Raw genomic sequence first — 24,108 nt, forward strand, 5'->3', positions numbered from 1 at the left:
AGAGCTAAAAGTCAGGACGCTGTGGGATCATATTTACAGCCAAGGACACGCTGGGCTCATGTCTGGAACTTATAGGGCTGCGGGTGGGGAAGTGTTCTGCCAGTTACCGGGAGAAGCTGGGAGGTGAGACCGTGCTGGGAGTCCTACTGCTCCCCAGCCCGAGACCCCCCACTTCTCCTGACAGGGCCACAGTCCCTTAGGGATGCCCCAGGCAGCTGGAGCCTCGGCAGAGCGCCCCCTGGGATGTGGCAGCAGATAGAGCGGTGTCTTGCCCCTGCCTGCTGAGGCTCCTCCAGCTTCCTCTCCTGCCTGCCCACCAGCCAGTCCCTCTGGGTCTCTGGGGGGAGCAGCCCCACCAACCTCTGCTTTCCTCCCTTCTGAGGATCCCGCTTGTCTTTCCCCTGGCACAGGAGCCTGACCTCAGCAAACATCCCCCCACGCTCGTCTTGTGCTGGGCCTGCAGGAGGGAGACGGGAGCGGTGCTGGCCTCCCGGTCTCCCCCACCATTTAGCCCCGCCCCCCTGCCAGGAGACTGACAGAGAACAGGGTTCCCCTGCCCGCATTGGGTGTGCCTGGCATCCACACTGGCAGAGAGGCTTTGCCAACTTCTCACACTCAGTCTGTGGTTTGCTCCTGGAAGGGAGCACCCCTCGCCAGCCCAGGACGGGAGAGGGAGCCCCAGGCCCAAGTCTTGGTACCTGTCTGCCCCCAGTGGCCCAGTCCTTGCTGGTTATAATAATAACGTCAACCAATAGCCATTGGGTTCGGATTCTTTGTCAGGCACTCTTCAGCACCTTATGTGTATCATTGCATGTAGTCTTCACAACGGCTCTACAAGGAGGGCACTTGAACCCTGTTTATAGGTTAAAATGGATAAAGGGAGAGGATTAGTAACACTCCCAGGTCACAGAGCTAGTGAGTGATGGAGGTGGGAGCTCCACTTGGTCTGTACTCATCCAGAGCCTGTGCTACCAGCCCAGTGTGTGATCCCAGGGGTGCAGAGTGGGCAGCCTTGCCCCATCCCTGGCCCCTCAGGGCTGATGCGCGAGTCCACGTGTAGTGAGAGTAGGGGTGTGCTGCTGTGGTCCATGCCTGTTGCTCTCATGGAAGTGAGCCCTCACCCCCTGGCAAGCCGGGAGAAGGCAGCCGTGGCGTTTTGCCCCCCTCCTCAGCTTTTGGTATCCTCACAGGGCGTTTTTATCTCTTTAGCCTCCACGTGCTCAGACATGGTCCCCAGGCCTGACCATGGCTTCCAGGGTCAGGACTGAGGGAGGGAGGAGGGTCAGGGTCAGGACCGGGGGTCGAAGGTGGGTCATTGGTAGGGCAGAGGGCGCCCAGAGTCGGGGCCAGAACCCAGGCTATGACGTGGGGCTCTGCCACGTGGTGGAGCTGAAGGCTGGATACAGGCAGTGGAGGGGACACTGCACGTGCAGGAGAGGGAGCGGGAGCTGAACAGCACGGGGCACCTTTGGCTTGAGCTGTGGCTCTTGATGCCACTGTGTGAGCCCTGGGCCCCCTACAGCCCAGCATCCGTGGAGCACTTTCTGCTGTGGCCAGTAGAGCCTCAATCCTCATTTTCCCAGGCCCCGGAGAGATAAGTGCTCATGTCTGCAGTCCGAGGCATTGCTTCTCAGACCCGGAGACTTCCTGACAGGGCAGGGTGGGCCCCACGGCAGCTCCCTGGCCCTGTGAAGGGCAGGGCTGGGCAGTGGGGCTCGGGACTCTGGTTCCTCATGCCAGGGCAGGCTTCATGCTTAGAAGTCAGGGCAGAGATAAGTCGATCCCAGCCACCCTGGGAGTCTTGGGGTGGTCCTCGTGGGCAGGCAGTGCCAGCCCTGACGTGCACGTCTGCTCTTCATCTGCAGAGGAACAGCTGCCCCCCGGCTTCCCCTCCATTGACATGGGGCCTCAGCTGAAGGTGGTGGAGAAGGCCCGCACGGCCACCATGCTGTGCGCAGCAGGTGGGAATCCAGACCCTGAGATCTCTTGGTTCAAGGACTTCCTCCCTGTGGACCCCGCCGCGAGCAACGGCCGCATCAAGCAGCTGCGTTCAGGTGAGCAGAGGGCGAGGGTCAAGGGGCTGGAACCCAGCGCAGCCTCCCCTCTTGGGCCTGGGTGCCTGGGAGCCACGGGAGGCCTCAGCCTGGGGCTGAGCACAGGGCGCCCAGTGGACGGGCCAGATCCTGCTATAGGCCCACCTGGCCCACCCAGGAAGAAAGCTTGGCAGCGAGGGCTGGTCAGCTGTGATTCTTTCACCTTCCCGGGATTGTCAGACTCCAGACTTCAGTCCAGCTCTGCTCCTTGAGGCACGAGTGTTGTTCCCAGCCTGGCACTGGGCTCTGCGAAGGTGCTCCGTGGGCGCTCATCCTTCACCTTCCCTGGAGCCTGGCCTGAGGGGGGCCTGGGTGATGCTTCTCTTTGCTACTTCAGACGGCAGGGAAAGAGGCCAAAGATGCCTGGTTCATCAGGCTTCAAAAGGCTGGACCTCAGAGGCTTGGAGCCAGGGGGATGTGCTGCCATCCCTCGGCCACCAGGGCCACCTGTCTCCTCTGGATGTCTCAGTCGAGCCAGCTTGGAGCCCCGCGAGCAAGGATGCCGCCTTGACCGGGCAGGAGGTGTCGCCCCGTCGATCGATCTGCCTGCGAGGCTCCCGCCAGGATAATTGATTCAGTTTTTGTGGGAACAGAGCAGGCGGGAGAGGAGCCTTGGAATCCGCTTAGCTGCAATTCCGCGTCTCCTGCCAGCATGGGCTGCCCCGATAGACCTTGGTCCAGGAGCCCTCCTGCTAGCTGTGGGGTGGCGGGCTCAGGCAGGATGGCTCGGGCAGCACCAGCCAGAGCCCCCGTTGCCCATCACCTACGGTGTCGACACCGCGAAGGAGGACATGACTGTGCCCCTTTCAGGGCCCTGCAGGCTGCAGAGGTGCCCCGCCACTCCCTGGGCTGCCAGCCGCTCCTCACCAACTTCTGCCAGGTGGGCACCCCTGTGGTGCCCAGGGGAGGAGTGAGGGATAAGCCACCCAGCAGGGGCAGGATTCTGGCCCCAGCCACGGCCACTTGAGACAGCCTGTGAAGTGTTAGCTCATTTAATTTAATTTTAAACTCAACAAGATGGAGGCAGCTGTAGCGCAGTTAATTAAAACAGCTATAATCAAGGCAGGAAACGGTCCACCAGCGTTTGCGGCCACTGCCCAGCGCGGCACGGTGACCGCCATGGTTCAGCTCCTCTGCGTTTCCCCACAGCCCCCAGGCAGGCTCCCCAAGCAGCCAGATGGTCCTCCCCGCAGGCCTGGCCTCTGCCCGGAACGGCGCTGACTGTGGCAGCAGTTCTGGGAAGGCACGCTGTCTCGCATGTTCGTTCGTTAAGTATTTATGTATTGCTTGCTGTGTGCCGGGCCCGGTGGCACCCATTCACGGCCCTGTGAGTCAGCTCCCGCCCAGGACTCCAGTGGATGCTGCTCGCCGGCCTCCTCAGCCTCTCAGCAGCCGCCAGCACCCTCCCTCCCTCTTAGCCACTCTCTCCTCTGTCTCCCTGGCTTTCCTCTTACTTCTCCGAGTGCCCCTTCTCTGTCTGCCCAGCAGCCCCTCCTGCTCGTGCCCCTTCTCTGTCTGCCCAGCAGCCCCTCCTGCTCGTCCCTCCAGCTGGGGAGCCTGTGAACCCTGCTCTTGTCCCATAGACACAGCCGTTCCCCCGCCAGCTCGCCCACCCTTATAGCTTCAGGTACCATTTACCTCCACTCCTGAGATTCCCAGTTCTGTCTAACCCAGACGTCTTGCTGGAGTTCTAGACTAGAACACCCATCTGCCTTCTGGGTGTCACCCTGACTGTGAAGGGTGGTAACTTCCTTGCCAAACAGCGGTGCCCTTCTCCCCCTGACCCTCTCTCTGTTGAGTGGCAGCCCCTCTAACCTGAAACCTAGGACACACTGCCACTCCTACTCCATGTAAGGAACCACCAGACCCTCTTGATTTGTCTCCCACATGGTTCTCAGTTGGTCCCCTTTTCTCCTTCTGCTGCCTTGGCCGTATCCCAGGTCACCAAACACTGCTCTCCCTGCCTCCAGACTCTCCCCTTGAATCCATCCCGCAGCACTGGCGGAGTTTTCTGACAAGCCCAGCGGCGTCTCATTGCCTCCATGGTCAGGTGCACACTCCTGAACAAGGCACCCAGAGCCCTTCTCGCCCTCCCCCAGCTCCCGTCTCCGGTTCATCTCATACCCCGCTGTCATCTCCCCCAGCTCATCTCACCGGGTCCCGGCTGCACTCACTAGCTCTTTGGCCTCGCATAGGTGATTTAACTTTGAGCTTCGGTTTTCTCCCCTTTAAAAAAGAGTTACAGTGAGGATTAAGTGAGACAAAGGCAGTGAGAGCTGTAGTCGACTGGCGTATGATGAGGGTTCCGCGAATGGGGCTCTTCGTAGCTCCGGCCACTCCCCGACTTGCACTGAGCCCCCGACCGCATCCTTGCCCTCTGCTCACGTTCACTGGAGCGTGAAGCTCCCCTTCTCTGCCTGAGACCTGCTCCTTCAGGACTCACCCTGCTTTGTGTTGTCACCGTCTGGCTCCAGCTCTGCTCACTTCGGCTGGGCACTCTGCAGGGAGGGCCTGGGATTGGCTCCCGTCTGTGAGGGCCCTGCAAGTGGCCAGCACAAGCCCCGCCATAGGACAGGCATCTCTGAGCCCTTAGGATGAATGATTTCCTGAACGTGACCTTTGGGCCCTGTCCTTTCAGACTAAACATTCATTCCCCCTGCTTTCTTGTTTGACCTTTCCTGCCTCCTGGAAGCTGTAACCTAAGGGTAGTGGGCCCAGCGTCCAACTCCTGGGATGGCACCTGAGGGGCCTCAGTCATCCCACCTCCGCAATAACTGACAGGACTGTCTCCATCACTGCCTGACCCCGGGCCCTGACCCTTGACCCAATAGCTGCTGCCCCTGTCCTGTACCATTGAGAAGTGTGCTGGGGCTGTGCCATGCACATCTGACATGCCTGTTGGAGTGGAATCGGGCCCCTGAGCGCTCGGCTTTTACAAGGGCCTCACAGTTAACGCGTCACCAACAGCTTACAAAGTGCTTTCCTGCCTTTGGTTGCACTTGATTCTCCTGCAACCCTGAGAAGTAGGACAGTTTGTGATTATCATGCCTACTTTACAGCTGAGTTAGGGAGTCACCCACCCCGGGTCACGTGGAGATCCGAGGCCGGGGAGCTCCCCCGGGACGGCATCCAGGGGGCTTCTGTCACATCTGACTAACCTGGAGCCTGGGGAGCAGCTGGACCCTGCTAGGGCCCCAGAGCGCCATAGTCTCGTCCTCTCCGGACCTCAGGCCCGCCCTGACCAGTACCCAGAACTCCTCAGGCATCTGCGGGCCGAGCCCCAGCACGTGTCACCAGGGCGTGAAGAGCTGGAGAGGAGGGCAGCTGGCGGCGTGCGCGGCCCAGGCACGAATCCTGCTCGACAGGCGCCTTCTTCTCCGAAGTGATGTCACCTGCCGCCACAGCCTGAGCCTCTGGGAGGATTTTAACTTGAGGCCTGGTGTGGGCCCTGGAGGAATGGGCACAAGCTCAGGGAGAGTGGAAGTCAGGAGCGGGCAGCATCACTGGAGCAGCGAGGGGGCTGACCTCCAAGTGGGGCTCCAAGCCACTGCTGTTGGCCCTGCACTCTGCCAAGCCTGGACGGGCCCCTGCGGGACACCGCCTGTGCTCCGCTCCTCCCAGCGCCTGCGTGTGCACGCTGCCATCCCCATTACCCTGGAGGACCACTTGCCCACCCTGTCCACTGCTCACCCTGACACCTGAGCCGGGACGCCGGCATCGGGTGCGGGAAGAGGACGCCGGGATGTCCCAGCGGATGGGACTCTGCGGTGGGCCTGAGGGCTGTAGCCCCTCCTCCGTCCCACCATCAGCCGGTCTGCCAGGAGGGCCGCTCTCAGTGATGGTCCCTCTTGTCTGAACACACTGGCACCCCTCAGGGGCAATGTGAAATCCGGGGGACCCTCCAGTCTCCCACACCCGTCTCGGGAAATCGAAAAGGCAGATTTTTTCCGTTTGGTGGGGAAACGACTTTTCGGAGAGGCCCAGAGACTTGTCACACAACAGGCTAGGTTTCGGAAGAGCTGAGGCCGGAAGCTAGGGTGTCCCAGTCCTGGAGCATCTACGCTGCCACCCCTCCCTCTCCCAGTTCCCCTCCCCATACCAGGTCAGGCCTGGACTGTAGGAGTTGATCAGCCGTGTGGACTTTTTGGTCTCGGGACCCCTGATTGTAAATATCAGAGGACCTCCAAGAGCTTTTGTTTGTGTGGGTTTTATTTATCAGTATTTGCCAGATTAGATGTTAAGACTGAGAAGATTTTAAATATTTATTAATCCACTTTAAAATAATTAAAAAATCCCATTACATGTTAACGTAAACAATATTTTTTAATGGAAAATAATCATATTTCGTGAAACAAAAGCATTTAGTGAGAAGAGTGCCCCTGTTTTACACTTTTACAAATCTCTTTGATTTGGGGTTTAATAGAAGACAGCTGGATTCTCATACCTGCTTCTGCTTTGGGTCTGTTGTGCTATCACATGTCCTGAAGCCTCTGGGAAACTCCACTGTATGTTCATGAGCGAACTAGGGTGGAAAAGGCAAAAAGCTTCTCAGTATTATGAAAATGGCTTTGACCTTGCGGACCCCCCGAAGGGGCCTCTGGGGACACTGAAGATCCGTGGACCACGCTTGGAGGATCACGGTGATGATGGGTCTTCCTGGACAGCCTCTGCGTGCCTTGCACCCAGCCCAGGTCCCAGCAGCTGCCTTGGCCTTGTCTCCAGCCTCTGTGTCCAGTGGGAAGGCTGTGAGCCAGACCTGGTTAGTTCCTGCCACCTCATAAGCTGTGTGACCCTCGGCTTTGGGCACTTAATGTTCCTCAGCTTCTGTTTCCTCATTCTTGCGCAGGTGGATAATTCCTCCTAAGTGGGTGTCTTCAGGTTCGATGAGGTAGTAACCAGTGTTTGTTTCCCTGCACACTTCCCTCCCCAGAAGTGGGCAGAGAAGGGCAGGGTGGATGGGGCTGACCTGGGCCTGCCCACAGGCCCCTCACTCCTCCGGATGGGTCCCTGTTGGGAAGGGAGCGTGTCCAGACCTCATAATTGCCCCACAATAGGCATTTGCAGGGTGAGCAGCCTAGAGGCTGCTGATTCCCAGGGTTACAAGGCAATGAACAGGCAAGGGGCGGGGGCGGGGGCGGGGAATGGCCCCTGGCTCTCACCAATCGGGTGGGAGGACTGTGCCGTCAGTCGCGTTTTAGCAAGGTCTTTAGCAAGGTCGGGTGGCTTTACAGGGGTCTGCCACCGGGTGGTGAGTAGGGGGCTGGTGTGTGTGTTTGTGGAGGGCTGGTCTGGTGATAGCCTGAGGTGAGCTCTCCCTTTAGCCCTTTCTTTGGTCTGCTTAAATGCCCTGCTTTGGGTAAGTGCTCTGTTTTGAAATCCTACTCACCTGTGGAATCTGGAGAGCCCTGCAGGGTGGGGTTATCGCCTCTTCTCTTCACCTTGACCTTCCACTGAGCTCAGCCGGTGGAGTCTGCAGGAGCCCTGACTCACCACCCTGATTCCTGGCACCCCCAGCCCTGCCGGCCCAGCCTCAGCCTCCCCCTCCCCAGAGCCGTGCCGGCGACCCGGGGAACACAGCTTTGCCTACACGCAGCCTGGTGCTTGCTCACACCTAAGCCACGCCTCAACTTCTCTGTATATTTAAGGCCCTCTCTCATGTTTTATTTTATCTGATTTGGCTTTCCTTCCTTTTGTACTAATGCTTCTCTCTGATCTTATTTGCATTCAAATTACCTCGCCAGGTGGTTCACCAATCAGAGGTAAGAATGCTGTCCGTGCATCTCACCACACCACGCCTCGCCGCCACCGCCGTCACCACCACTCCATCCCGTCCAGTCCCGTCCGTCACCTCCCGCATCCCCATCCCGACCTCTCCAGCCTCCTCATCTCCAGCTCCAGCCCCTTCAGCACCACCGGCCACCACACACATCCACTCTCAGCCATCCCCTCCTGTGACTCATCCATTGCAAGTCTGGGTTGTGGAGATACTCGGCTCATCCCTGTTTTGGGGCTGGAAGCCCAACTGCCCAGGCCTTCTAGGCCAGCCGCACAGAAGGGGCTCTGTTGACTCCTGCAGGGAAGCCAGGCCCTGGTCCTCAAGGCTGGCCAGAGACAGAAAGTCTTCCCATGAGGTGGGGGAGCACGACCAAGCCTTGCCTTCCCTCTTGAGAACCTTCTTTGTCTTGGGCCCTCAATTATTACTAACTTCCCCCTTAACATCCCAGCCCTGTAGTAGAATGAGGATCCCCCTGTAAATCCCCCAGCCCAGCAAACGCTAGGAGGGACGCACAGTTGAGACTTTAACGTAGGGGCTGGGATGACACCAGAAATAAACAGGACCCTAGGTAGCCTGATCCCCTGACCTATCGGCCCCAGCTGCTTTCATGCAGCAGGGCCCTACATTCTGCGATTCCAAGCCCGGACTGTACTCAGAGGTCCGGTTCGAGTTTGACTCACCTCAACTCCTTCAAAAACTCAATTTGTCTCTCAGAAGTCTGTTTCCTCTTAAGTCAGGGCCAGGGCCCCACCTCCCTCATGGGGTCGTGAGGATTAGAGGAGAGGAAGAGGGTTTGGGCAGTGTCTGGCCCAGAGCAGGCACCCTGTAAAATGATTGCTTCCATGATGCTTTTATTCAGTATTCTTGGGCACATCTAGACCCTCAGAGTTTAGGGCCAGGCTGCTCTTGGAACAGAAGATGTGGCTGGGTGGAGCAGCTGCTCCCCTGTGGTGCATCTTGTCCATCACCCGCTGAGGACAGGACTCAGCCTCTGGATCCCCCCGCCCATCCTCTCAGCCTGTGCTGACTCGTCAGTGCCCCCGCTGCTGGGTCTTGGTTCCAGATTTGGGGGTTTCTGTGTGCAGTAGGCTGAGGGTCTGTGTTGGGTCCCTTGACCAGTTCTGGCTCTCAGTGCAGGGGAGCCTCCTCCCCCAGCAGGGATCCCACCCAGGTACCACTCCCTGCTCCCGCCTGTGGCACCAGCCAGGACTCCCGCTACCCCCAGCTGAGCTGACCTTGATATAGCCCCCCTCCCTCTGGCCAGGGCCCTGAGCCCCACCTGCTTGAATGAACATCTTCTGTGACAACGTCCATCCATCCCATAAACATGACCCGTTGAGTGCCCATCGGGGCTGTTCTCACAGGAGATGGGTATTCGGCACAGGCCCTGGGCCCTCACACTCCCTGATGCTGGTGGGGAGGGCTGCCCAGGACCACAGAGCAGGCCAGCCCATTTTCCCTTAGTATCAGGGCCCAGCCTGGGCAGCCCTCTCCCCACCTCCAGCTCCTAGCCCCTTGGATGTTCACGCCCCTCCTGCTGCCCCAGGTCTGGGTGGTGGAAGAGGGGTGTCGGGTGGTGAAGGGGCTGTAGTTCAGACGCAGTGGCCCTTCCCCTGGGGCCTGAGCCATGAGAGCGTGGCCTGGAACTCTTCTAGTGGCTCTGGTCAGGTCAGGTCAGGTGGGGTCAGGCAGTTCTGTGTGTGTCCTGTGTGGGCGTGACTGTCAGCTGGCCTGGGCTCTGGGAGGGGTAGGTCTGTGCAGGCAGTGGTTTTTGTCAGGCTGTGTCCTGTGGGGTTGTTAACTGTCCATTGGACCGTCCTGTGTGGGTGTGATTGTCCGTCGGCTTGTTCCAGGGAGCGGGCGTTGCTGGTCCCTCGGGATGTTCCCTGTCACAGACGGTTTGCCCGGTGTGCTCTCACCAGCAGAGTTCTCAGGCATTTACTGCCAGGGCTGGAGGTGGCCATGTCGGCCGGTTTCACCCCCTTCTCCCACCCCGCCTTCACCTCGGCCTCCCTGGCCTGGACCTGGCAGGACTGGCCCCAGCCCTTTCCTCCACCCTCTGTGAGCGTCCTTTTCAGCGGCACCCCCAGTCCCGGCTCCTGTCTGTCCGTCTGTGGCCAAAGCAGCCCTTCAGGGCGCTGGCCCGAGTGCGAGCTGCATCCTCCATTAGCCTCCTGAATTATGCAGGAGCCGTGGTGGGTCGAAGCACTTCAGCAGGACTAGGCTGAGGAGAGGAGCCGGAATGGGTGGGGCTGATGGGGGGGAGGGGGGGATGGGGGGTGCTGGGAGCAAAGGCTGCTGGGCACCGGGCCCCCAGGGCCACCCCTTCTTTCCTGTGGGTTCTGGTGGGCGGCAGAGTCTCAGGTCTTGCCGAGGAGGGCATTGCACGCTTAGAGGTCCCAGGCCAGCCGGTCTACAGGCTGTCCCACCCACGCCTGGCTCCACAGTGCTCTGATGGGGATGCTCATTGGCAAACAGGCTCCAGTACCAGCCAGAGTATGGCAGACACTCAGTGGAGATGAGGGATGGGGTGGAGCCCCTGGGCGAGCCAGCAGGCCCACCTGGTGGACCGCACGTGGGGTGGGATTGCGCTCCAGAGCACGACCCTCCGTTCCAGCCAGGAGGCCTCCGGGCTTGTCAGGGAGAGCTTCCCGGAGGCAGCACTAGTGCCGGGGTGTGGCCCTGATGTCTGCAACATCTGGTCAACACAAGCCTCAGATGCTATCGAGACCCCTCCTCGGGTCGCAGGCTTGACCGTTGTCTTTGTGTCCCCACAGGTGCCTTGCAGATTGAGAGCAGCGAGGAGTCGGACCAAGGCAAGTACGAGTGTGTGGCGACCAACTCCGCAGGCACACGCTACTCGGCTCCCGCCAACCTGTACGTGCGAGGTAAGGACTCAGGCGGTGCCCAGCCCTGATTCTACGGAGCTGAGCTGCCCTCGCCGGGCCTGCTGCCCCGAGCCTTGGTGTGGACTTAGCGGGCTGCCGTGGGCCCAGTCTCTCCTCCTTTCCACCTCTTTCTGCAGCAGCCGTAGCAGCAGCAGCTCCCACTGGGCAAGCTCCTAACATCCGCCCCGACTTTGCCTTCCTCCCGCAGGCCCTTTGGGAAACAGACACTCTTGGGAGCATTTGTATCTCTTGTAGGTCCTGCCTCATGGGCCCAGAGCCCCGTGGGAGTCTAGAGCCTTCCGAGCAGACGTGCATGTGTGTGTGTGTGTGTGTGTGTGTGTGTGTGTGTGTGTGTGTGTGTGTGAGAGAGAGAGAGAGCAGGCACACGTGTGTGTGTGAACGTGTACACACCTGCCTGGTCTTCCTTGAGTGTGTCCTGCCCACCCCAGCAGGGTGGGCTCCGGGCCAGGTGTACCTGCCTTCTGACCAGGTTTGCCTGGGGCCTTCCTGGCTCCTGGAGGAGGAGCCAGCTGTGCTTTGTCATCAGCCAGGACCCTGTGTAGGGGGTCAGGCCAAGGCAGCTTTGAGCCCCTACGGGTGAGCATCTAGTGTGTTTTAGGTGTTCCTTGCTGGGACTTCGTGGATCCCACACTTTTGCAAGTCCGGGTACCCAGCAGAGAGGGTCTGGGGACTGTTTTGGCCTGTTCAGTCTGTTATGCTCACAGCCCCAGGGGAACCAAAGCTGGCCACCTACCCCTTCCTGAGAACACTGGGTTTTGTGTGCACGGTGTCCAGGAGGGGCCCTAGGCGCCCCTCCTACCCCTGTCATCCCCCCCCAACTTAACCCTCCCGCACAGATGGGCATCATTAAAAGTGAAACCGTCTCCACTCCGGGGATCTGTAAAGGAAAGTGGATGCAGTTTCCTTGCAGTGATGATTTCATCATGCTAAGTGCATACTGCAGCTTCGCAAAGGGTGTCGTCTGCCTGTCCGCCCAGGGCCAAGCCTGGGGCACGGCAATGGCAGCGGCCTGTCCCACCCTTCGGAGCCACATGGTCAGACAGGGCAGAGAGAATTAAGCCATCAACCCACGTGCTTATTGAGGGGCTGTGATGTGTCAGGGCACAAGATCCCGAGAGGCCACAGGTGATGGGCAAATTGTGCTTCAGAGACTGGTTGATGCCTCATCGGAATTAGGGGCATGGGACGGGAGGTCCCCACCGGTCCCCTTCGCAGCCGTTCTGCTCTCCGAGGCTCCCCTGGGCTGGCCCAGGGCCTGTCTTAAGGAGCGGCGTCAGGGCATGGAGGCCAGGAGCGTGCAAGCCACCCAGATGGCCGAGAGGAGTGTTGTAAGTTGCACAGCCTTCCCCCACCCTGCTTCAGGCAGAGCTCTGACTGGCGCACAGGGCCCTGACGCGTCCCCTCTGAGAGGAGCAGCTGGGTCAACCCTCCTCAAAGACCTGCCTCCTCCCACCCAGACCACTCCCCCTGCTGCGTGGGCCTGACCAAGGACTTCTTCCCAAAGACCATAACCTCAAGAACGTGGAGGCTCCGGGCCTCGGCAGCAAAGTCCCTCACTGCGTGTGGCTGCACCAGGGAGAGGAGGGGCGCGGCAGAGCCGCTGTGTATGCCAAGCAAGCTGCACGGGTGCGGTCAGATGGGCACGTTTCCTGGGGCAGAGGTGCAGAGGCCATCCTGAGGCAGGAGAAGGCCCAGACCCAAGGTGGATGGACTGGGCATCGTCGTCTTGGCTGGGCAGAGTTCTCCAAAGTCACCATCACACCAGCCTTAGCCCTGAGGCAGGACAGTGGGTCTCTTTGGATGAGCTGAGCTCGGCTGCTGCTGTAGCTGGTGGCTCAGGCACCGACCGGGAGGCTCTTACCTGCAGCCCCTCTTACCCTTCTCTGTGGGGACCCCACTGTCTACACGTGGTGAGCTCAGGCAGGACTCTGGCCCATCCCCCCTTCCACCAGGTCTTCCTGAACTGCCTTCCTGGGCCCATTTCCACAGGCCTTTTGGGCAGGGAATGTAGGGGTTCCTTTAGTTCTAGCCCCACTTGCTAGGGATTCTGAAATAGGGTGTCCCAACCCCACTTGCCTTGTCTCTCCCTCTCTCTGACACATGCACACACACACACATTCCTGTGGGCCCTGGTGTCTAAGGGCCTGTTCTAAGTCTGTCCCTAGGACCTGCCTCATAACCAGGCCCCACCTGAATCTGTGCCTGCCCTGCTTTGCAGAGAGCAGTTTGCCCTGTAGCCCCAGGACAGGCCTTACTGTGGACTTCTAGACACCTAGAAAGCCCTGCTCCTAGGACCCTGGCCTCTGGGGTCCACCCCCTCCTCATCACGGTCCTGGTAAAGCCCCTGCTTTCTGCCCCCAGCAGTGCTGAGGGCCCATCAACCCCAGCCCCTCTGGCACAGCCTCTGCGGTGCTGGCCACGAATTCTGTATCCTGAACCCTGCTTGTGGGTGGTCCATGCATGGAGAAGCCCCCAGTGCTGGCCTGCCCACTGGCCTGTGCCCCGCTGCCTCCCAGCCAAGCGGCAGCCACTGGGAGGCCCCCACTGGGCTCCAGCCATCAGGAACCTCAGCATCCGGTTCAGTGTGGATTCCAGCTCCATTGACATTTGGGGCCCAGTAACCCTTAGCTGTGTGGGGCTGTCCTGGGCGTTGTGGGATGTTTACTGACCCACTAGGTGCCCGTACCGCCCCCTTGTCACAACTCACAGTGTCTCCAGAGCTTGCCCAGTGTCGCTTGGGGGAATCCTCCGCCCCCCGCCGGTAAGAAACACTGCTCTGGATGGACAGCCTCGCGCTGGCTGTTGTCTCCATCCGTCTCTGACTGCCATCTGCCGTGCCCACGGGGCCTGAGGCCGTGTCTCCTCCTCAGATTTGGCTTCAGTGTCCACCTCACGTCCCTCTGTCCCCCAGACTTGGGGTTCCCATTGTCTCTCTGAGACCTTAAGTTGCTGCATTTCATGGGACCGTGCATGTAATGCTCCTGGCCCAGTGCCGGGCACACAGTCCGGAGGTGCTCCCGCTGTGGGGATAGCAGTGTTGGGCCTTCATCACCCAGTTTCGTCTGACTTTGCTCACAATTGCCTGCAGCGCCACCCACAGTCTAGTCGGCCCAGGCCTGCTGGGTTGACCAACCTCTCTCCGTCCGACTCCCTCCCCCAGTGACTCACTCTGTCCTTCCATCCACAGCGTCTCTCTCCTCCAGCTCTTAGGACACACAGCTGCCAGGCACCGGGGAGGAGCCACGCCTCCCACAGAGCCTGGCCTACCTGCCCCCACCCTTCCCCCTTCTCTGCAGGGACCTGGCCGCTGGGCCACAGCTGTCTCTAAGCAGGGCGATGGCTCCACGGCCTTTCTCCCTACAGGCTCCCAGACCAGCAGTTCACGCTCTGGTGCCACACAGCGTGGGGCTGCCTCAAGGTGGTGGGGTTCTAGTGGCCCATGCGCCTTGGTGGGTTTGTGGGCTGGGTGGGCCCTGACCCCAGAACCCAGCTCACTGGGTCTGTCCGAGCCTTGAGGTGCGCGTGAGGCATGGGGGCCTGCCTGTGCCCCGCTCCCGCCCCTCCCTGTCCCACCCTTGGCACCTAGTGCCTGCCAGCGGGACGCAGCCCTGTCCGCCGTGTCCTCCATGAGTCCTGAGTCTTTTGTGAGCGGCGTGGTCCGCGCGCACCTGCGGGCACATGCGTGTGCGTGGGGCACGAGAGTCTTGTCTCGTTTCCGTGCTGTGTGGGCAGATGAAGGTTGGCCTGTTTTTACTCTCTGTGTTTCTCCTTGTCTTTTTTTATTTCCTCCTCATCCTCATCGCACTCTGCCATCAACCCAAACTCTCATCTCTCAGATCAGCGAGAAGGTTGGTCCTTTTCACTTCTTATCCATCTACAGTTCGCCCATCGACGGGATGCTCCCGTCCATAGGGAACGGCGGGCTCGGTCAGCTCCTCAGGCCCCAGTCAGGCCTGCCCGCCCATTGGGCTCTGCGCTCCACTGTTTGGGCGGCAGGCGGGCAGGACCAGTGGTGGGTGGGCAGGCCCCCCTGCCCCGCATGTTTCTGCTGCTTGGGTCCCTGACACCCCACGTGTCTGCATGTCCCCTTAGCTGGGCTCCCCTGCTGGGGAGGTCAGGTGGGCATGGTGCATGGCCCAAGACTGGTCCCTGCCTTTGTGCCCAGGCCAGGCCAGCTCTCTGCTCCAGGTGGAGCTCAGGAGTGGTTGTGGGAGCAGTAAGAGCTGTAGGGCTTTACACGTACCTGTGGAGCCTTCCACAGTCCCCCTCACCTAAAATCCACGTTTGTCCAAGCTCAGTCGAAACCGCTGGGAAGATGAAGGGCGAGGGCTAAGGGGAACGAGCTCGCCCCTCAAGATCCTGCAGCACAGGGCGAAAGCCCTACAGAGTCTGTGCTGTCCTTGAGCCCCTCTGCCAGGCCGGATGGGCAACAGCCCTGCTCTGCCTACTGAGTTTAGGGTCCGGGGCGCTGGGTGGGGGGGCGCCATCTTGGCACACTGAGTAAGTCCCCCAGGGACTTGTCTTTTCCGTCTCTGATCAGATCCAAATGAGGGTCTTCCCACCTGCCCCAGGCCCTTCTCTCTGCCCAAGCCCCCCAGACAGCTGGCACTTCCTCAGTCCCATGCTGGGTGCTGGGCATTCAGAGCAGGAGCTCACACCTGACTGAACGGTCAACTTCCATTTAGGGAGCCCACGTGGGAGCCTGCAAGAGGCCCTGGCCCAGCCGCAGTTTGGGGAGCGCTTCTTAGAGACTCCAGCAGCCCATTCCAGAGCAGTCTCACATCCCCGGGGCCAGGCCCCGACCTCCTCCAGTCCTGGGACCAGCAGTAAGGGCTAGCGGTCCTGTGTCACATGGTCTGAGTGGTCAGAGGAGGTCCTCCTGTCTCCTGGGCTTTGGGCTAAGCCCCAGGGAGCAGACCCGGGCCACCTGGTCCCCTGTTGCATTCTCTCTGCGGCTTGAGTTTCCTCCGCGAGGGAGAGGGAGCCAGTCGGGAGGAGGGCTGTGGCCTCGGCTCAGATATCAGCCCCGAGCATCCATCCATATGCACTCCTGAGCTCTGGGGCATTTCAGTTACACCATTTCGCTGACCAGGCAGATCTGCCGGGTCGGTTCAGAAAACAGTCATCAGCAGAGAGAGCCCAGGCTGCAGCCGCCTACCCCTGCACCCCTTCCCCCACCCTCCTAGTCCCTTGTCCCTTCTTCTCTCCGTCTGTGGTCCCACCAAAAATAAGCATGTACACAAATCTTTAATGGGAAGGCATAAATGAGTTTCTAAATATTCCAGGGGGATTTGCCCGGCTGGTAATTTGTTTGGCGCTGATAATTCCATCTTAACATTTTTCCAGCTTTACTTAAAACTGTGTGCCGAGTATGCCGGCATTTAATTACTGCTCTGCGGCAGCCACAAGGTTATTTATTAAAGAGTTATTTTATCTTGATACAGTGGATCCTGCCCCTTATCCCCTCCTGAACGCTGTGTTATTTTCATCAGAAAGATTTCCGTGAGTAAATGCAGATTGCGGGGCTGCCTGCCCCCGCGGTTAGGCTGTCACCCCACTGAATGCTGATGCCTCCAGGTGCCACTCCGCCCTGTCATAGCGGGTTGTCAGCTCCAATTATTAGACTTAAAAGTTACAGCTGGAATATAATCCAGCAATGGCAAGGCCCTGTTTTGGAAATTGTCTATAAAATGTCAGCTCTGAGGATGCACAGGGAACGGTAATAGACCGGCATTGTTGGAGCTCAAGATTAGACCCTAAGTGCATTTTTCCCCGGCTCTGGTTTTTCCTTCCCTGCTGTTGCTTCTGTCAATAGACCGAGTCCCTGGCGAGTCCTGCCCCTTTGGGAGGCCTTGTGTCTGTGACAGCGGGAGGAGTGGCGGTGGGACTGTTGCAGGGAGACGCCAGTCACCCCTGGATCTTGGGATGGGGGTGGCCATCCAGGCAGGTCCCAGGTGCGGGCCCGCATGGTCACTCGGGGTCCCAGGAGGTAGTCTCTCACCTCTGTTGCCCCCACCCTCCCTCTGTGGACCTACCCTGACCTCCCTCACACTGTGGGGAAGATGAGTCTGAGCTGTGGGAAACCGCGTCCAGGCTCCTCGTGTGTGGCTGTGTATCCCTGTGAAAGCATGAAGGGTGGCACCCTGCCAGGGTGTGCCTTCCAGGAGTCCCTGGGCTTGAGGCCCTTGCGTGGTGCTAGGGGTGACCCCACGGGTCACATCTGACCTCTCACTCACCTTAGCCCCTGGGCTTCTCCCTTCCACCTGCATCTAGGAGGGGGAAAATTAAAATAAAAACAGGGCTTCCCTGGTAGCGCAGTGGTTGAGAGTCTGCCTGCCGATGCAGGGGACACGGGTTCGTGCCCGTCCAGGAAGATCCCACATGCCGCCGAGTGGGTGGGCCCTTGAGCCATGGCCGTTGAGCCTGCGTGTCCGGAGCCTGTGCTCCATCCGCAACGGGAGAGGCCACAGCAGTGAGAGGCCCGCGTACCGCAATAAATAAATTAATAAATAAACAAAATAAAAACTCTTCTCGATGTTAGTTCCCAAAGGGCCTCCGTTTCCTGGCAGTAGCACAGAAAACCCTGTTCTCCGGGACTATTTGAGTTAAAGCCCAGTCAGTTTCCTGCACTGCTTAGCTTGGGACCCAAGGTTTATCGGCCAAGGACCTACTTCCTTCTCCTGGGGCTCTTTGTCCTTATGTCCAGGGACCTGATCAGGTCCCAAGATTCTGCCACTGACCACAGTCAGGCTTGCAGCTGTGACCTGACACAGGCTCAAGGCCCATCCTCATGTCAGCTGGAAAGTGTCTTCCCCTGGCAGCCTCGGCTGACCCAGGAGCTTCTTCGTGGAGCCTCCTAGGTCTCTCTTTTCAGCCCTGTGAGCCAGGTCTCAAAGGGACGCGAGCTTTTTCATCCCACAGACCTACTCCCCAAAGTGTCACTCTTCAGTCAGTTCCCCCCGTCTGTAACTGGGAGGTGCTAGCATCCACAGTGTGGAAACCTGCAGCACATAGGAGGTGCTCAACAGTGGTCTCCTTCCCCCAGACCCATTTGGATGCCTATGAACAAGGAGGAGGCGGGGCAGCCACTGGCCGAGAGGAGAGTCTTCACTTAGTCAAGACTGCTGTACCTTTCTGCTCGAGGCAGGGCTGTGCCTTCACCGGCAGCCCTGCCTCTCCTCCGTGGCCTGCCCCCCGGGCTCAGTGCCAGAGCCCAGGGAGTGCCTGCACCATGTGCGTGCCTCGCAGCCTCACCCTTGTGCCATCTGCGGCGAGTGCTCAGAGGAGGCTCTTTGTCGTGGCTTCTTCCTGCCAACCACGTACCCGGGATCCACCTGTTCCCCGCTGCACAGCACTGCAGCACAGGTAGAGACCTGTGACGTGCTGCTGTCATTCAGTGTAGACTCCCAGCTTTAGGACAGCTGACAGAAGCCCACTACTATCAGCGTAATCGCAGCAAGGAAACCTTTGTCTTAAAAAACTAAAGACGTAGAAGCAGATTTGGTGTCAGGCAGGCCTGGATCCAGATATTTGAACGGTTTGGTTGGGCATTCGTCTAATAGTTTTCACAGCAGTCCGAAGGCTCTTTCTTGTTAGCCAGATCTGGGTCATGTACCCCAAGAACCGAGAGTGGGGGCCGAGATGGTTCTCCTAAGATGAGGATGCCAATTCTAGGGGGAGGCAGAATGCTAGACACCCACGGGACGCGCTGAGAGCCCAGTGAACCTGGGGCACAGAGGGAAGTAGACCCAGCCCCTGGTGGTGGTCATGCCCGGCCCACTGGGGCACTGGCAGTGCTTCGGTTCTGTCTGGAGGCCTTGGAGTCGAGGCAGGGGCTGAGGAAGGTATAGTCTGGGCTGAGGAGTCCTTTAAAACTCCACGCGGGAGATTTTAACATGGGGGTGATATGAGCAGGTTTGGATTTGTGCCAGCTGTTTGTGGAGGGCCAGTTATGGGATCGGGGGCCCAGAGGGCGCCAGCAAGGCAGGAGGAGCAGAGGAGAACCTGGTACAGGAATCCAGGGAAGGATGGTGGCTTGGACTTTGGAGGTGGCAGTCACCTGTGGACTTGCGGAGAAATTAGCGTTTGAAAGATACTTTAGGTGGTGCATTAGCAGGACCTGGTGATCTGCTGGACGTCTGGTCTGTGGGCTGCCACTTTGACCCCTGTGTAGCGAGGTCATAGGTCGGGCCAGGTGGTGTCTGCTGTTACTTCGAGCTCTGATTCTGTGCTTTGGGGCCGTGCGAGCAGCAGTCTGGCACTTGTGGTAGAGGTGCTCTCGATGTAGCACCATGGGTCCTCCGCATGCCTGGGCTCCCCAGCAAGGGCCCTCAGAGACCCACACTCGGAGTGGTCCCCTCTGGCCTCTTAGGCTCGCTGCCTGCCTTCTCCAGCCCCGTGTGTAGGGCTGCCCAGGAAGGACACACCCCAGCCTCTGCCCACCAGCTGCATGCCCCGCCTGCATGCCAAGCATGCCTGCCCACGGCTAGGTCTTGCCTGCCTTCCCTCCCTCTGCATGTTCCGGAAGTCTGTGCCGAGCTCGCGACTTTGGCAGGGGGGTGGGGGGGTCCTGGCTGCACCTTGAACTGAGAGGCTCAGAACAGCTTCTGACCCGGGGAGCCCAAGGCCGGAGGTCGTGGCCAGGCACAGCCACCCTCCCCCTTGAGATCCTCGTTCATTGGTGCTGAAGGCCGTCTGCTTGGCACCCTCATCATGTTACTGCCATCGTCATGCCCATCCTGCCCGCGGACCACGTCCCTGGCCCGCCCCGAACCCAAACCCCTGCCCAGTCCCTCCTGGAGGCCGCCCCTACTCCTGGGTTCTCAGGCTGTGCCTTGAGCATGGCTGAGGTCCTGGCAGGTGGTCATGCCACTGCCCTCATCTCTTCCCCTGGGACCGTGGTCTGGAGGTGGAGGCAGTGGCTCGAGAGAGGGTGGCCGTGTCACTTCCAGGCTGACCCTCTGCCCTGCCCCACTCATGCTCTGAGGACCCTCCACCCTGGGGTGCCTGGATCTCTTTCACTAGTGCCCCAGCTAGCCCCTCTGGAGACCCCTGGGGGGTCAGGAGCAGGTAGGGGCGGGCACTGGAAGGCGACCTGGGATGTGGCCCTGACAAGGCCTTGCAGTGAATCCCTGTGTGACCCTGGGCCTCAGTTTCCTAGGCTGTATAATGGGAGCTTGGTTGTGGAATCTCTCGTGTTCCAGACAGTCCCTGAGAGCAGGGTGGGAGGTGGTCAGCCGGGACCCAGGGACTCCGCCCCTCCTGTCTCTGAGGTGGGCTTGACTCTGATGAGAGGGGCTTCCTGGATGAGGGGCCCCTGCGCTTGCATCCCCCCACGTGTCCTGCCCCGGCTGTGAGTGCCTCTCTCCCTCCTCCCGCAGTGCGCCGCGTGGCTCCTCGTTTCTCCATCCCTCCCAGCAGCCAGGAGGTGATGCCAGGCGGCAGCGTGAACCTGACGTGCGTCGCCGTGGGTGCACCCATGCCTTATGTGAAGTGGATGATGGGGGCCGAGGAGCTCACCAAGGAGGATGAGATGCCAGTCGGCCGCAACGTGCTGGAGCTCAGCAACGTGGTGCGCTCCGCCAACTACACCTGCGTGGCCATCTCCTCGCTGGGCATGATTGAGGCCACGGCCCAGGTCACCGTGAAAGGTGAGTGCCACTGGTGTGCCTGCCGTGGCCCGTGGCCTTCCCTGTAGCAGGGGACGTGGCAGGCGAGTGTGGCTGCCGAGGCACAGGCAGGGCTGAGGGTTGTTGCTCTCCTGGTGCCCGGCCTCGGGGTCCTCCTGGCCCTTAGTTGGTGGAGGGAGGGGCTTCTGTCAGAAATTATCTTAATCCTTATAGCTAACTGGTGTTGGGTCCCTGGGGGCAGACACTGTGCTGGTTAGTAAGCAAAGATTATTTTGTTCAGGTGGTGTCACGCTTGGAGATAGGTGCTCTCACTGTCCCAATTTTATTTTTTAAGTTAGGAAACTGAGGTGCAGGGTCACAAAGAGGTAAATGATGGAGCAGGGACTTGAACCCTGGGCGTCTGATTCCACCGCACACCACTCTAACCACTGCATAGCACCAGGCCCTCGGCTTTACCAGCCTCCTGGCAAGAAGGATGGGAAACAGTAGAAGGAGGGTGGGTTCTCCCCGCCCGGAGCCCTGGGACAGGCGCATGTAGAGCAGACTCCTCGGGGTGTCCTGCTTCCACTCTCCCTTCCAACACACCCCCATTCTGCAGCTGGAATCATCTTTTTCAAAAGGTAAAAAAAGCAGGATCACGTTACCCCCTTTAAAGAAAGGGAGAAGCACCTTCCAGTGGCTTCCAGCTGCTTTTAGGATAAAGACCAGGATCCTCACTGCCATGAACCGAGCAGGCTGACAGTCCTCAGTTTCGCCATGCCCGCACCCCTCCCTTGCCGTCGCTGGCTCCATCTCACTCTCCAGGTCTCAGTTCTGTGAATCTTTTCCCGATCACCCCATCCAGGAACACCCCTGGAGTTTTCTCCATCTCAGCACCCTGCTTTCTGCTGTCTTTCCCCGTACCAGAACCGTGATTATCAACTCACTGATCGTTTCTCTCTTAACGCTGGAGTGTAAACCCCACGAGGCAGGGACGTGACCGTGTGACAGTGTGTCCTCAGCCCTAGCACAGTGCCTGGCACAGAGTCGGCACTCAGTATTATTTGTTGAGTGATTGGTTGTGGACCTGGGACCTCACCTTCAGTTTGAGCCAAGCCACGTGGTCTGTGGGGCCAGTAGCCCGTCACTCCTTCTCAAATCCAGGGCCATTCCCTAAGGAAGTCCCTCTCCCAGCCCCTGTTACACATTCTTGCCAGTGGAGGAGCCCAGACATGCTGCAGAGGCAGAGATCTGTGCTCCCCAGCCTGTGTGCCTCCCATCTGCATGGGGCGTGGGCAGGCCCCCTCTGGGTCTGTTTGTTAGATGAGTTACCAGGGCTGATGTGAGGATCCAGGGAGTCCTAGGAGTGACTTGGGTAGACAGTGAATGACCCAAGGCCACCAGCCCCCACTAAGTGAACTCAGAGGTCACCAAGGGCCTTCCAGGCCATTCTTCAGGGTGGGCTGTGGGGCTCAATCACACTCCGGTTGGATGAATCCCAAGGGCAGGGTTGGCTCCTAGAGTCATGACCTCAGGAAGCCCTGAGCTTTCCACTTTGTCCCCAGCTCTGCCGAAGCCTCCGATTGACCTTGTGGTGACAGAGACAACTGCCACCAGTGTCACCCTGACCTGGGACTCTGGGAACTCAGAGCCCGTGTCCTACTACGGCATCCAGTACCGTCCGGCGGGTGCAGAGGGCCCCTTCCAGGAGGTGGACGGCGTGGCCACCACCCGCTACAGCATCGGCGGCCTCAGCCCCTTCTCGGAGTACGCCTTCCGCGTGCTGGCGGTGAACAGCATCGGGCGCGGGCCCCCCAGCGAGGCCGTGCGGGCGCGCACGGGGGAGCAGGCGCCCTCCAGCCCCCCGCGCCGCGTGCAGGCGCGAATGCTGAGCGCCAGCACCATGCTGGTGCAGTGGGAGCCGCCTGAGGAGCCCAACGGCCTGGTGCGGGGCTACCGTGTCTACTACACCCCCGACTCCCGCCGCCCCCTGAGCGCCTGGCACAAACACAACACGGACGCCGGGCTCCTCACCACCGTGGGCAGCCTGCTGCCCGGCATCACCTACAGCCTGCGCGTGCTGGCCTTCACCACCGTGGGTGACGGCCCCCCCAGCCCCACCATCCAGGTCAAGACACAGCAGGGAGGTAGGCGCCGGCCGGCCGGGCAGACTCGGGGTGGACGGGGCTGGGCGGCGCCTCCTCCCTCAGCCATGAGCTTGGGGCCCGTGTCCGCCCACACGGCCACTGGGGAAGGCGGGGTGGGCGTGGGGGTGAGACCCTGACTTCCCCTGCCTCCTTCCCCCGGGTGCCCCTGCCCTCGGGGTGACTGGCGAGGCTGACGGCGCCGGGCACGGGGTGTTGCAGTGCCCGCCCAGCCCGCGGACTTCCAGGCCGACGCGGACTCCGACACCAGGATCCAGCTCTCGTGGCTGCTGCCTCCGCAGGAGCGGATCATCAAGTACGAGCTGGTGTACTGGGCGGCGGAGGACGCGGGCCAGCAGGTGAGCGCTCAGCAGGGCCAGAGGCGGCAGGGCTCCGCCTGGTCCGTGGCGATCTGTGGTGGGCTCACCCAGGCAGGCTCTTCTCGATTTCTGTGGTTGTGTGGGCACAGCCCCTTGAGGCTCCGGGGCCCACATGGCCTGTGTGGTTCTGTAGTCTTTGTCACCCCTGTGCCAGGGACAAAGGTCCTAGGTCTGTCCTGGGTCTCGTAGGCTCTGTGGCTCATGTGGCTCCAGTAGAGCCCTAAGGTTCCCTGGGGCCACGTGTCCCTGGTGTTCCCATGGCCATGTTGTCGGTGAGGTGCCCTTGCGCGGTCCAGGTGGCCACGTGGCGGGGAGCCAGCCCTGCAGCCACGGTGGGTCCCCAGGGATCAGCTTCAGCCCACGTTGGGGGTGACCTCTGAGTGGCCTTTCAGGTCAGGGCAGTCGGTGAGTGCTCCTTGCTCTTCCAGCACAAGTTGACCTTCGACCCCACGTCCTCCTACACTGTAGAGGACCTGAAGCCCGACACCCTGTACCGCTTCCAGCTGGCTGCCCGCTCCGAGATGGGGGTGGGCGTCTTCACCCCCACCGTTGAGGCTCGCACAGCACAATCCAGTGAGTGTCTCCCGGGGCCACTGTCTGCTACGGCTGGGCGGGACACGGACACACACATACCCCTTCCCTTCGACCAGGTGGGTGGTCAGATCTGCTGGGCCCTGGGCTCAGTCTGGACCCCCAGTGAGGGGCAGGTAAGTGCCCTCTAGTCTGCATCCAGGCGGCTGCTGCCCTCGCTGCTCCCTGCCCGACTCCTGCCCTCCCTCAGCCCCACCCCCGCCCAGGTAAGTTCTATGTCTCTGATTCGTCTCCTCTTACCACCCGGTCTGTGCTGGTCACACTAGCCCCCTGGGCCACCCTCAGTGGAGGGACCGCTGTGCTCACTGTGTCCCAGACCAGCTTTGGTGGGCGTCTTCCCTCCCCATATCCCCACATCTCATCTCCCTGTTACCCATATTCCTACCTCTTGCCCTCCCCCTCCATGGGAATCTGTGTGAGCCACGCAATCACACTGAGCCAGCTGCACGCAGGACAGATGAGACCGTGTGACCCGCGTTGGGACTGTGTGGCCACCCGTGTGTTGGACTGTCGTGAGGCCATGTGTGAGCCTACTTTGTGGCGCGGTGTGTTCCTGCGTTCCCGTGTGAGTGGGACCCTGATGCCGTGGGTGTGTGCACGTTCGAGC

At 60.2% G+C, this 24,108-nt stretch overlaps 1 protein-coding gene across 4 annotated transcripts in view; it reads left to right on the forward strand.

The window, feature by feature from the left end:
- Positions 1–24,108, forward strand: part of PTPRF (protein tyrosine phosphatase receptor type F) — an 86,073-nt gene that overhangs the window by 34,089 nt on the left and 27,876 nt on the right. For 2 of the 4 annotated variants that reach the window (XM_032630521.1, XM_032630539.1), the window contains exons 6-12: positions 1,866–2,054; positions 10,647–10,757; positions 14,615–14,626; positions 20,159–20,428; positions 21,952–22,533; positions 22,753–22,889; positions 23,339–23,483. In XM_032630521.1, coding sequence (XP_032486412.1) covers positions 1,866–2,054; positions 10,647–10,757; positions 14,615–14,626; positions 20,159–20,428; positions 21,952–22,533; positions 22,753–22,889; positions 23,339–23,483 — 1,446 coding nt within the window. The remainder of the gene's footprint in view (positions 1–1,865; positions 2,055–10,646; positions 10,758–14,614; positions 14,627–20,158; positions 20,429–21,951; positions 22,534–22,752; positions 22,890–23,338; positions 23,484–24,108) is intronic. The other 2 variants (XM_032630530.1, XM_032630549.1) reach the window with 1 other exon arrangement.

Source organism: Phocoena sinus, chromosome 1 (assembly GCF_008692025.1).
Source record: "Phocoena sinus isolate mPhoSin1 chromosome 1, mPhoSin1.pri, whole genome shotgun sequence".
Taxonomy (NCBI): domain Eukaryota; kingdom Metazoa; phylum Chordata; class Mammalia; order Artiodactyla; family Phocoenidae; genus Phocoena; species Phocoena sinus.